The sequence below is a fragment of the Procambarus clarkii genome, chromosome 89 (genome assembly GCF_040958095.1).
Source record: "Procambarus clarkii isolate CNS0578487 chromosome 89, FALCON_Pclarkii_2.0, whole genome shotgun sequence".
Lineage (NCBI taxonomy): Eukaryota > Metazoa > Arthropoda > Malacostraca > Decapoda > Cambaridae > Procambarus > Procambarus clarkii.
Genome location: NC_091238.1, coordinates 7,420,797 through 7,433,541, shown reverse-complemented (window position 1 = coordinate 7,433,541; position 12,745 = coordinate 7,420,797). Strand labels below are relative to the sequence as shown.

The following is a 12,745-nucleotide window of genomic DNA, read 5'->3' as shown; positions in this document are numbered from 1 at the left end:
TTTTTTCACACTTCAGTACTGAGATTAATGAATTAGAAGCATTAGGGATCAGCAATATCTTCCGAAAACTATTGCTGTTCTTCCCGCCGTCGGTTTTAGTAGCTTTACCAGAGGAGATGCTTCGTCAGCTTGTAGAGAACCTCACAGCTTTGACATGCAAGTTTGCTCAGGGTGCTGCACAGGAAGAGATGGTGAGTTTTAAGAGCAGTTACATGTTAACTGAAAAAGAACATAAACTTAAAAATCCATAAATGGCCATTAAGAAAGACAGCAGTTGCACTCTTTAAACTCACTTGTATCTCATGATTTTACATAAATAGCCCTCTATAATAAGCTCTGTTTTCTTAATCTCACATGCAACTTGGCACATTATCCATGTAGGACTTCTTTTGTACTATTATTTTCACATCTACTGTGATTCTACTGTGCCTTATGTCTTGCTTATGTTATTTCATCTACCGTACCTTGTGTTGGGGTCAAGGTCCCCCACGGCTCGGTCTCTGATCAGGCTTCCTGATTCTAGATTCAGTCTTTTACTCTCTTTTTTTTCCCATAAATTATTTGTATGTATGTTTCCTTTATATAACCTTATTTCCATCTGTTTTCACTATCTCAATCTGTAAGTACACTATCCATTATCCCATTATATGCATTAAAATTACTTGTAAATTCAGTACAATATTCACATTCCTTAGTACCCTATCATTATCTATAAATTCGTTATCAGGGATGAGAATTTATATCTGGTACAAAGTTTTCCACTTTTCTCATCAGTAGAGAATACCAGGTAAATGTAGTGAAGTATCTGTTTGTATTTTTGTTGTAAGAATGATGTGGAGAACCTTTACATTAACCCAAATTTCATTCTAATTGATTTCTTCTTACTGTGATTACACACACAAGAAACATTAGGAAGGATTACATTTACTGTACAGTTTTTAACTTTAAAAGTTTGTGACAGAATTCCTAATTAAAGGATAATTTTGTAATTTGAAAATATAAGACATAAAAAGCATACTACTGAACTGGTTTATGTATATTTTATCAGAAAGCATATTAAGAACGGTAATAGAAAAGTAGCTGTGAGCATGAGAGAGAAAATGACTAATTAGTACCCACAATGATCAGTACTAGCCCTAATTATGTTTCTTGATGTATATAAGTGATTTTCCAGAAGATGTGAGTAATTCCATGAATATGTTTGCGAATGATGGAAAAATGGAGGAGGGAAGCACAATTACTTCTCAGTGTATTTCACATGCCCAATTAAACACAAGTATCTTCTCAAAACACTAATTCGTTGTGTTTCTACTTTCTCTGTGTCTTGTCTAATTTACCCTCACTTGGAAAGAACTGTTCCTGTCTTGTGCCTTCAGTATTTTGTATATTTTGATCTTTCTCTGCTCTTTCTTCTTGGGTGTTAAGCTTTAGCTTTCTTAAAAATGGAACTGGGCAGCTATTTAAAATTGTGCAACTATGTCATGGTGTGCCTTACTGTGTGCCTTACTAAAAATACTTAACGAATCAAATGGGGAAAAAATAGTAAATAGCAATTTGAGCACAAGAGGAAGATGCAGATAATGATCGGAACAGTGTGAGGGGTTAAGGTATAGTTCATGCTTCAGGATATGACAAATCTGACATGGTGTTCAGCTCTTTTAATTTTCCTTGTTTATTAGTACATGTATAATTTTGACTTTGTCTTGCAAATAAACACGTTTTAATGCATTTAACATGAAATAATGTTTAGCAAATAGAACTGAGTAATTGATATAAAATTTAATTTATAAGAATAGTTATAAAAATACAATTGATGTATTTTTGGATATATAGTACTACACATTCGAGTACACTACACTTTATATAGAGAAAATCCACTTACCTGGTTACCTGGTTGATTACCTGGTTGATGGGGTACTGGAAGCTCTTCTACTCCCCAAGCCCGGCCCAAAGCCAGGTTTGACCTGGCCTGACCTGACCTGGCGTCCATTGGGCTCTGAGGTGATGCAAACCCGCTACCAAGACATTGCCAGTCACATACTCTACCACTGTACCACTACTGACTTGCAGAAGGCATACAACCAGATTTCTACTGAAATCCAGTTGTGACTTTTGATGACTTCCCAAGTCAGTGGTGGTACAGTGGTAGAGTATGCGGCTGGCAGTGCCATGATCACGGGTTTCCATCACCTCAGAGCCCCGGTGGCTTTTCTCATTGATATATATCATGTTGGTGTGATTTTCTGTGTGACTTCATATTCTCATCTCCTCTATATTAGCAGCTTATTGATACAAGTCTGTGTAGCATGTTTCAAGCAGATTGGTCTGGAGCATTTGTAGTATTTTTCTTATGATCTTTTGGCCAGCCACCTTTCATAATTGGTGAAGGGTGGCTGGCCGAGTCACTAGATTTATTCACTAGAAATGATGAATCTGAATTCAGTATTACATTTCCTGAGACAGAGTGAGTAAATTAGAGGGAAGAGAAGGAAGAAAGGGCAGATGGGGAATGTTTCAAGAGAGGGAAAGGGGGAGAAGTGTGGAGAGGGGAATTAGGAGAAGAATAGATGAGAGATGGGAGGGAGATTGAGAGAGAGAGAAGAGTGGAGATGAGGGGAGAGTGGAGATGGAGTGGAAGAGAGCGACCTGGGCACATCTGGCTGCCCTTCCCCAGTCATACATAAGTTGTCACTGTTTCATGCAGACCCGTAGCAGCAAATATTTCAACTTTGTTATTCCTAATCAGGGCTTTCATTGCTCTAGCTACTTTCTGGCCTTTCTTGCTGACTGGCCTTTATCTCAACTTCATTTACAATAGTTCCTCTTGTAAGATTTTACATCCTTGATATTGAAAGGGATCAGCCACTTCTTGAACTTCACCAATCAAAATGACTGAACCGCTCATCAAAAGATGAAGACACGACGACGTTTCTCTCCATCTTGGACCATTATCAAGTCATTATCACGACATGACACTATAATGGTCCAGGATGGACCGAAACGTCGTCGTCTCTTCATCTTCTGGTGTGTGTTTTGGTCATCATATCTTCAGCCACCTTATTGTGACTCATCATCTTCACCAAACATATTTAGCACACACAGAATTTCTATTTCCATTCACCACTGTAACTTTGTTTTTGTCTACATTATCTATTCACAACTTTTTTTTCATGCCTAAAAAAAAAATAACTTTTCTACGTAACTGTGTCATCTGCACACATTAAATTTATTAATATTCATTATTCTAATTACTCATATTATTCCTTTACACTAGGATTGCACCTCTCTTACATTCTTACCTTGACTTCCTTCATGACCCCATCCATGTATATGTATTGAAGCAGCAAGTTAACATAACACTGACATACACCAACATTACAGCTACTATCAATTCAGTGAGTCATAACATCTTTAACTGTACCTTTGTATTGTTATCTACATAGTACATCTCACATCATTTAACAGCACACTGTAAGCTGCATACCTTTAAAAACTCCTTATCTATTAACTTTGCTGTAAGCATTAACCAAGTTCATAAAAGTCATGAATGATCTGAAATTTATGTATTGAAGATGATCGATTCATTCTTTTCTCAAGGTGGATCATGAAGACCAACTCTACATGGAAGCCTTTGAACAAATGCTTCAGTCTTGGGCTTGTATCTTGCAAGAAGGTAGCAGTTGCAACAGTTCTCAGGTCAAACAGAGTGCCACTCTCATCTTTGATACGTACCTCAAGTGTCATCTAGCACCTCCCGAAGGCTCACGAGTACCAGTAAGTAAATGATGGTATAAAAATCAAAATCACTACTAAGGTATGTGTAATATAGCTCAATATTTATAAATAAGGTTTAATACTATTTAATGAGTTTCAACTTCTGACAGCAGATGAATTTCGGGTTACGAGCCTAATTTCTTCATAAAATCCGAATCGGGTTACGAGCTTTGCCTCGAGGAAATGAAGTTTGTTGATAAGCATATGGCCGACCTAGCACATGGTGGCACGGCGACCGTGCCCCAGTTTTACCAGTGCCTCCCACCTAATGACAATCGCGCCTGAATTCTTTGTAAGGAATTAGTTTTTTCTGGATTTTTTGGTATTTGAACATAAAAGTAATTATATATCTCGCCATGGGTCCCAAGAAAGCCAGTGGTAAGGTTCAAGCTAAGAAAACACATGTGAGAATAACCATAGAGGAAAAACAAGAGATCATTTGTAAACATGAAAATGGTATGAGGGTTGTTGATGTAGAGTAGAGGATGGCCCTTCCTCATTCATTAAGAAAATGTGTGCAGCATGGGAAGAATTGCAAAATTTTGCTGAAAAGTGTCATACAGGGAAGGGGATCAGTTAGTGTTTGGTTGTCACACAAGGGGGGACAGTTAGTGTTTGGTTGTCACACAAGGGGGGGAACAGTTAGTGTTTGGTTGTCACACAAGGGGGGACAGTTAGTGTTTGGTTGTCACACAAGGGGGGGGGGGGGGATCAGTTAGTGTTTGGTTGTCACACAAGGGGGGGGGAACAGTTAGTGTTTGGTTGTCACACAAGGGGGGGACAGTTAGTGTTTGGTTGTCACACAAGGGGGGACAGTTAGTGTTTGGTTGTCACACAAGGGGGGGGAACAGTTAAGTGTTTAGTTATCACATAGGGAAGGTGGGAAGAGTTAGTGCTTTAATATAATGTATCTAGCTCCCATTCCTTGAGGTGTAATTACCAGCAGTGATGCTGCCACAATGGTGATACCATTGACTTCTTGTTACAACAAATTTTCTTGTTGATAGGAAATAAAATATGGAGTGCATTCATTCTGATGTGAGGGATTTGTTCAATATAGTGACAGTTTTCTGAATAAATATACATAAAAGAAAAATATTGATGAATGGTATTGCTTGTCAGAAGGTAATGTGAAGTTAACACAAGTTGTGTAAAAGGATTGACCGATGCTTTTCTCAGCACTAGACAACATTACAATATCTCGATATGAAGAATTTTGCTCTTTAGATGCAGTCAGCAATAGTGTAGGTTATTACCCACACTAATGTGGATTACATATTACAGGACATGGGTAAATGAGTGGATTCTCTCTAGATACCTTAATGGTTCTCCAGGGAAAGTTTAAAGTTGCAGTTGGTTGTCAGTTAGGTATGTCTGAGATCCTTCCTTGTAGTGAACATCACAGCCTGCCTGGTAGGACAACAGTCTCGTATTTTTGAGACTCAAGTTTGAATCTCTGATGATACAAGTTAATTAATACATTTTACTCTGTTCTATTTCAGATTGACGCAGATGAGATCTCGGAGACAGTTCAGGCTGATAGAATAGCCTTCAAGGAACAATTGGTGTTAATTGGCCTTTGTGGGAGACAGGTATTGTGTTAATAGATTAGTACAGTATGGTATTGTGATATTCTTTAATAATTTGCTTGATTTATGACATTGATCATATCAAATATTAATTTATAGCAAGAAATTAATCCAGAGTATTTCATGTTTTCCATATACAGTACTGTATATATACAGTATCTTGTACAATCTATGAATTATTATAGCATTTTAAGTCTATACAAGCAAATGAAAGAGTTGTTTGAATGTACTGTATAGTGTCTGGCTACATGGTACGTTTGGATGCCTTTGCCTTTGAACTGGTTACATAGCTTGTGAAATTATTAAGCACTTGAGCTTCATTTCAAATTATCAAATTATCGCAGTTAAGACTTTAAGCTTTACAAAAGCCAACTGTTTTGAATGAAAAGCCAAGGTAAATAGAGAACTTTAATTATGGTGCTAATAAACCTTAACAGTTCAAGCACCCAAATGACTGCAAATTTAAAAAAGGTATATACAAATTAATTTTAGTAGTCCAGTAGATATGTTAAATACATGAGGCATTGTGGGTTTAGTGATATAGGCAAGAAATTTGACTTGCAGCTGGACGCAAATATCAGCACAGTTCCTTCTGCAGGTGATGGCCCCGAGGATGACTTAAATTTTCCCACTTGGGGAAAATAACCGTAAAAGGTTGGAATAAGATACAGAAGATTATAGACAAATAACATAATGAACCAGGCTTGGATTAAGATAGGACCCCATACGAAAATACATTTAATTCTTGTCGAAGAATGTGGAATTTAGGCAGAGATGCATAAAAGAAAGTATCCCCCTTGACCAAATTAGATGTACAGTACCTAGAATGGTGAAGGAGAGCATACAGTTTCCATAGCCAAAGCTAGCAAGAATAAAGGTTGAAGTGCATAGTCCTCACTCAACAGTGACAGTCAAAACAGAGAACACAAAACTCAATAAATAACCATATCAAGAGACCAAGCAGGTTCTAATGGAGCATGGAAAGAGAGGATGTAATAAAATGTTTTACAGTATCATGTTAAGAAATGAGAAAGAAGACAGATCCAGGCCAATACAAAATTAGCTTTGCAAATACTGTAGTGTGTGTCAGCTCAGTGAAAAGTTCTTATGCAATGTGTCCATTGCTACTGTCACCTTGAGCTCGTGTTGATAGCAAAATCATGAGAGGTGTTTTTTTTTTTTTTTGCACAGGCACCAGAACATAGTGTACCTTTGTTGACACAACTCATGGAAGATCGCATTAGTCGGATGAGAACGCAACTCACTCACATTCTTAGCAACAACCTCACCATTGCTGAAAATTCTCAGTTGGATCAACTTTATGAAGACATCCACTGGCTTCTTCTCATATCAGGTTAGAGGTTTATAATTGTAATTATTCAGGTTTTGTTGAATTAAACCAAATACTGTATATGCTGATTTGCAAGGGATATATATGCTTTTCTGCTTATCATTTAGCTATTGTGTATATGCAGTAAGATTATATTAATTAAATATTGTTAAATTATTGACAAATGATAAGCGGTATTTCTATGGTCTACCTAAAACCGCAAACCTGATGTTTTTCTTTGTCCTATTATTTCTTCAAGAGGTTCTTGTGCCCTGGTTTGCCAAAACTCTCACTCCTTATCTTGGTACGTTTTCCTGCCCGCCTTTGTCGCTCTCAGGACTTCATTAAAAGATAGTGCATGCAGTTCTTCTGTAAGATGCTGAGTCTTGATGTTGATTCTCTTTTTAGTAATGTTCCCCTTGATGATGATCTCTCTTTCCTTCGTCAGAAGGTGACTGAGGGCCTTCTTCATCTCCTGCTTCATACTGACAGTTTCCTCGAACTCATCAGACTCTGTGCTGACCCTTCTCTTTCAATGGAAAATAATTCTCTCAAGCTTTTGGTGTCAATGAGTTCCATTCTCTCCCCTGTTCTTGCCAATCTCTATTTGGAGTACTTTGAAACTGTTCTCCTCACTATTGACACTTGTCCCTCTCTCTGGCTTTGCTATATTGATGATTTTTTGCTGTATGGCCTCATGACTAGTCTTTTTCCAGCCTTACCTTTCCTCTCTTAACAATCTGGCCCCTTCTATCAATTTCAAAGTTGAATGGGAATCTAAGGCCCACCGTCCTTTTCCTGATGTTCATGTTCACAGATTTGTATCTGGTTTCTCTTTGTGTTTACTACAAAACTATGCACAGTGGTATGTACATTCACTGCATTTCCTATCATTTCTCTACTGTTAAGAATTTAACAGTTTCTTTTGCAAATAGAATTATAGATGGATCAGGTTTAGTGAGAAGGTTATAGATGCAAAAACCATCAGTAGTTTTAAAGCGTCTTACAACAGAGTATTGGGAAGATGGGATACCATGAACGTAGCTCTCATCCTGAAAATACACTTAGGTGATTACATGAAATGAGACATTGATTGATGATAATACAGTGTAACATAATTTTTGTTCCTGGATAGCAAGTGTTATTTTCTGATTGCTTATGCCTCCAAATTATAGAAAATGGCTTTTATTCTCCTCAAACTTTGCTTTGACTTTTGCCAAAGACAGCTTAGGGATGATGTCTTTAAGGTACTTGAAGGCTGCCAACTCCTCATCTAGAGCTATGATACATTGTTTCACAAGTCTACAACCTTTAGGTACCTTTAAGACATCTTCACTGAGCTGTCTTAGGCAAAGGTCAAAGTAAAGGTTAAGGGGAATAATAGCCATTTCCTATACTTTGGAGATATAACCAATAATAAAATAACATTACCCAGGGGAAATTTTATTGTTTAAATTGAATATATGTAGGAGGCAATTGTGGAACCAGACCTAAGGTGTCATTGTTAAAATGTCACATGACAGTGTTGCACTAGAAAAATAAAACCAAAATTTAGAGTTTCTTAACACTTTCGCGCTTTATATTAGAGATAACTCGTCGCCGTTTTCTCTTACAATTCCGCATAACTGCCTACTTTTCTCGTCCATCGAAAAAATATTTCTATAAATTCCATTTTTTAACCGAAATGGATGGGGATACTTTTGTTTTGTAGAGAATTTATTTGCGAATGTTTTGGTACCAAAATGAATATTATATCGCATAAACTTCTATGAGTAAAAAAAAAAATACACAAAGTATGTTTGGGGGTGTGGCGAGCGTGTGGCAGTGGGTTCCCTTTAGCCGTTGATATATCCAACACGTGGGAAATATTTGTATGTGTTTTGTATATGTCTGTGTAGGGAATTTTACTGCGATCACTGTCATACAAATTATAAAATGTTTCAACAAGTATAAACATGACAAACATCAAACGAACGAAAACAATGCGTTCGTTTCTGCCGCGAACGCATACTGAGCGACGTGGTTCTATATTTGGCGCTTCTCTTACACATGCTTTGTACAAATGTTATACAGTTCATCTTATAGAAAATTTTATTGTGAACACATTGGTATAAAAAAGAAATACGTACATAGAAAAGTAGGGTCAGGAAACGTATAAACTTTCCAAGCATGGTTTCCCCCCTGTGTTTTCGCCAGTGCGCTCGCGGCTAACTACTCTCCACTTCACACACTCTTGCGGGTGGGCAATTACCTATATTAAACATTCATATGCATATGTCCGTGTAGAGAATTTTATTGCGATTCCAATGATACCAAAATTAGCGATGTAGGACAACTGTAGGCTTCGCAACCATTAAGAGAGTGGAAACATTTTGTTGCTGTTTGGCGCTCTTGGCGAGTGATCTGCATAGTTTTTTATTTGGTGTTGATACTCCTTATGATTGGGCGGCATTTTATAGGTATGCTCTTATAGACAATTTCATTGCGAACACAGTGATACCAAATTTAAATACGTGCGCCTTCAATTATTGTCAGGACAATCAAAAGAGTGTACACTTTTCGGTCTTACCGCGTAGGCGCGCGAAGTGCCGAAAGCATCTGGGGTATTGTTTTTTTTGAGCGCCGAGAGCGCGAAAGTGTTAAATCTATTTAAGGCAAAAGACAATTTACATTGTCTATGTTACCATATGCATGCTTAATTCTGTGCTGTACATCATATGTATGTGAATCTTATTGTATTGTAGTAAGATTTTGTTTATATCTTGCAGGTCATGTTACAACGATGGATAATGAGGGAGAAACAGCACTTATCCCAGCAGAAATGGTTACTTACAGTATCAATGCTGCTGCAACTGTCAACTTAGAGGCTACTCTCCGACTTTTAGCAGCTCCTGCCCAGATGCCTACAGATGTGCCAAACAGCGCTGCAGCAGATCCTCTTATAAGGTCTTACTTTGCCTTCATGTCTTTAATGACTATACATTGTTTTCATTGGTCTTTCTGTGGAGAGCCCTTTCGGCTCCCCGGATCTGTACTGGGCTGATGTGTATATATTAGACCGTGGCAACAGTCAATCGATGGAGTTCTAGGCCTATCGGAGATCAGAGCCAGAACCTGGCCCCCTCAAGAAGAGGCACTAGGGGCAATGGCCTAAAGACACCCCCATGTAATTGGAAGCAGTCTCTGTCTGCCATTGACCAGGTCAGGCACCCAGAAAGGTAGGAATTCCAACACAAACTACTGCTAGTAAAAAACTGCAAGCCGAAAGACGAACTAGCAACCAGAACTCTCCAATCAAAACCAAGCAAACAAGCATGACGTCACCACACTCACCGCGCATCTGTCTGTGCAACCCTCCCCCCTCCCCGAGAGGAGGACGGGGGGGTCCCAGACCTTCACGCTGGCTACTCTCCTCGGTTCAGAGGCTGAATATAAAAAATGTGAAAAAACTGCTGACTGGAGGGAGAGAGGGATGCCAGGGAGCCTCCGGGTCTCACCCAGAAAATGGCGTTTCATTACATTCAACGCTGGTTTTCTGTGGAGAGCCCCTTTGGCTCCCTGGAGCTACCTAACCAAAGATAAAGACTAAAGGGACTTACCGTCCCTTACGTCCGGAGGTGGCCGTCACTCGCTCCTTAACTCGAAGTCGAAACAACTGGTTGCAACCTGCGACCCAAGGCTACACACGCCTGAAAAAGACCAGGAACATTAACAAGGTACCATGTGGCCAGGACCTTGTTCGACCTCCAAAAGCCTTGTACCCGAATGTCAGCCCAGGACATATTACCAAAAACAACATCCAAAGCCGCAAACTTACGAACGTGGGCACGGGGATAGACCGCAGGCTGGCTGGATCGAATAATCCTGCGGATGACCTGGGAGACCCATTCCCTGGAACAGGGAAGAAGGGAAACTGGGTCCACCCAAAGCGCGTCCCGTGCCACGGAGGCCATGGTGCGCAAATAACGGTAAAGAGTCGTAACCGGACATAAAACATGATGCATCCCCAGACGAACCAACCAAGCATCAACAACCCAAGGACCCCTGCGGAAAGCAGCAGACTCATTCATTCAAGGAATATATGTTAGCGACACTGGTCTAGAATTTATTGAATATTGGAACCACATTTGCTATTCTTGCAGAATTATGAATGTTCTGCAGATTGTAAAGTTTCATGTAAAATTGTCTCCCTTTCCATTTTTCCATCTTCATTATCTTGTATTTGTTGGCATTGAATTAGAGTAGCCCCTTATTAGACTAGTCTTGTAGCTGGTTCTCATCATCATTAATAAAATAAGATATTGAGAGAGGTTTATTTAAAACGGAGGAATTATTTGGAGGGTATGTTAAGGAAATTATAGTTTTTAGAGTAGTAACAAATTTGTTTAATCATTAAGCTAGAAACTGAGTTCTAATATTTAATTCAAGGGTCTAGTCAGTGGTCAAGTTACAGTAGTTTGAGACTGGTTGATGGGGTTCTGGGAGTTCTTCTACTCCCCAAGCCCGGCCCGAGGCCAGGCTTGACTTGAGAGTTTGGTCCACCAGGCTGTTGCTTGGAGCGGCCCGCAGGCCCACATACCCACCACAGCCCGGTTGGTCTGGCACTCCTTGGAGGAATAAATCTAGTTTCCTCTTGAAGATGTCCACGGTTGTTCCGGCAATATTTCTTAGCAATAGACTGTTCAGTTGGTGTCATAATGGTGTACATTGGGAGACATCATAAGTTGTATGCATAAAGAAGCTACAAAGTTATGTTTTTGTTAGCTAAGGAAAATATTATTTTCAGGATGATGAGCACTGTGATGCGACTGTGTGAGACAGAGTCCCAAGCTCTGAAAGCCAATTTGGGCCATCTTCTAAGTCCAGAAGTTTCTTCATCTCTAATGTGGTTCCTTAGACGGTTCTGCCTCTCATATCTTCTTCCAAATGAATCATTCTACACAGAGGTAAATCCCTGTTTTTTGCATGGTGTTTTTACTGTTTGTAATATATTAATAATAAATGTTCTTATATGCATTGTTATACTTTTAAAAATACAATTAGTGTATCTGTTTTAATCTGTTATGTCTCAAAGCCTGGAATAATTAGTAAATTGTTTAGCTTAACTCAAAATTCAGTGACCAAATATGTACTGTATTAGAGAATGCTCATTTCTGATTATGGTGGTATTGTATACGACATACTATGGAGGCTTCTACAAGTTGTTGGTGACACGCATGACTACTGGGTGACACGCATGACTGCTGGGTGACTCAGTACTCTATGTTCAATTTGTTATGTTCATAGTAGTACACCCAAACTAAGTCAGATGTTACATGAATGTATAGATGTAGATGACAATCGCACTACAATATAACAAAAGTTTGTAATATAGCTGAGTTTTGCAATTAAAGGGCTGCAAATTGATTAACACAGATTTGCAAGGATTAGTCTGACACCCACAAACCGTTTATTCATTTATTTTGAGAACTTTATCGATTAGAGTTGTGATTCATTATACAGTATCTCCTTAATAGTCTAGACATCATTGTATACTGAATTTGTTGCAGAAAAGTGGAAGGTGCACTAAATATTAATGTTATATTTTTGTGCCAGAGTACAAAAAAATCATTAGAAATCAGCCGAATAATAAAATATTAAAAAGCATTTAGATTAGAGATGCTGGTTTTCATTTCTTACTAGCATTAATGAATTACTGTATAAAAAAAATACAGAATCTTTATTTCCTTACATTAGATTGTGTATCTTAATTCCTGTAGTTCAGTTATTCCTGGGTTTGAACCTACGTCTGAAAGGATCTCAGACGAACCTTAATCTGAACGCCTTAAAGAACAAATGTCAAAAAGGTTCGTTCAGTGAATGTCAGGTAGGCTGCTACATTTTCTAAAAAAAATTGAAAGAATTTGAAAAAAAAAATTGTCAAAAAGGTTTGTTCAGTGATTGTCAGGTAGGCAGCTCCATTTTGTATAAAAAAAAATAAAAAAAAAAATTTGAAAAAGGGAAAAATGTCATAAAGGTTCGTTCAGTGTGTGCCAGGTAAGCTGCTGCATTA

The 12,745-nt window shown here is 38.4% G+C and overlaps 1 protein-coding gene across 1 annotated transcript in view; it reads left to right on the top strand.

Moving 5' to 3' along the window:
* LOC123773459 (exportin-4) overlaps nt 1–12,745 on the top strand; it is a 56,850-nt gene that overhangs the window by 15,130 nt on the left and 28,975 nt on the right. The window contains exons 9-14 of the mRNA XM_045767254.2: nt 17–191; nt 3,598–3,774; nt 5,277–5,366; nt 6,555–6,717; nt 9,462–9,639; nt 11,480–11,639. Coding sequence (XP_045623210.2) covers nt 17–191; nt 3,598–3,774; nt 5,277–5,366; nt 6,555–6,717; nt 9,462–9,639; nt 11,480–11,639 — 943 coding nt within the window. The remainder of the gene's footprint in view (nt 1–16; nt 192–3,597; nt 3,775–5,276; nt 5,367–6,554; nt 6,718–9,461; nt 9,640–11,479; nt 11,640–12,745) is intronic.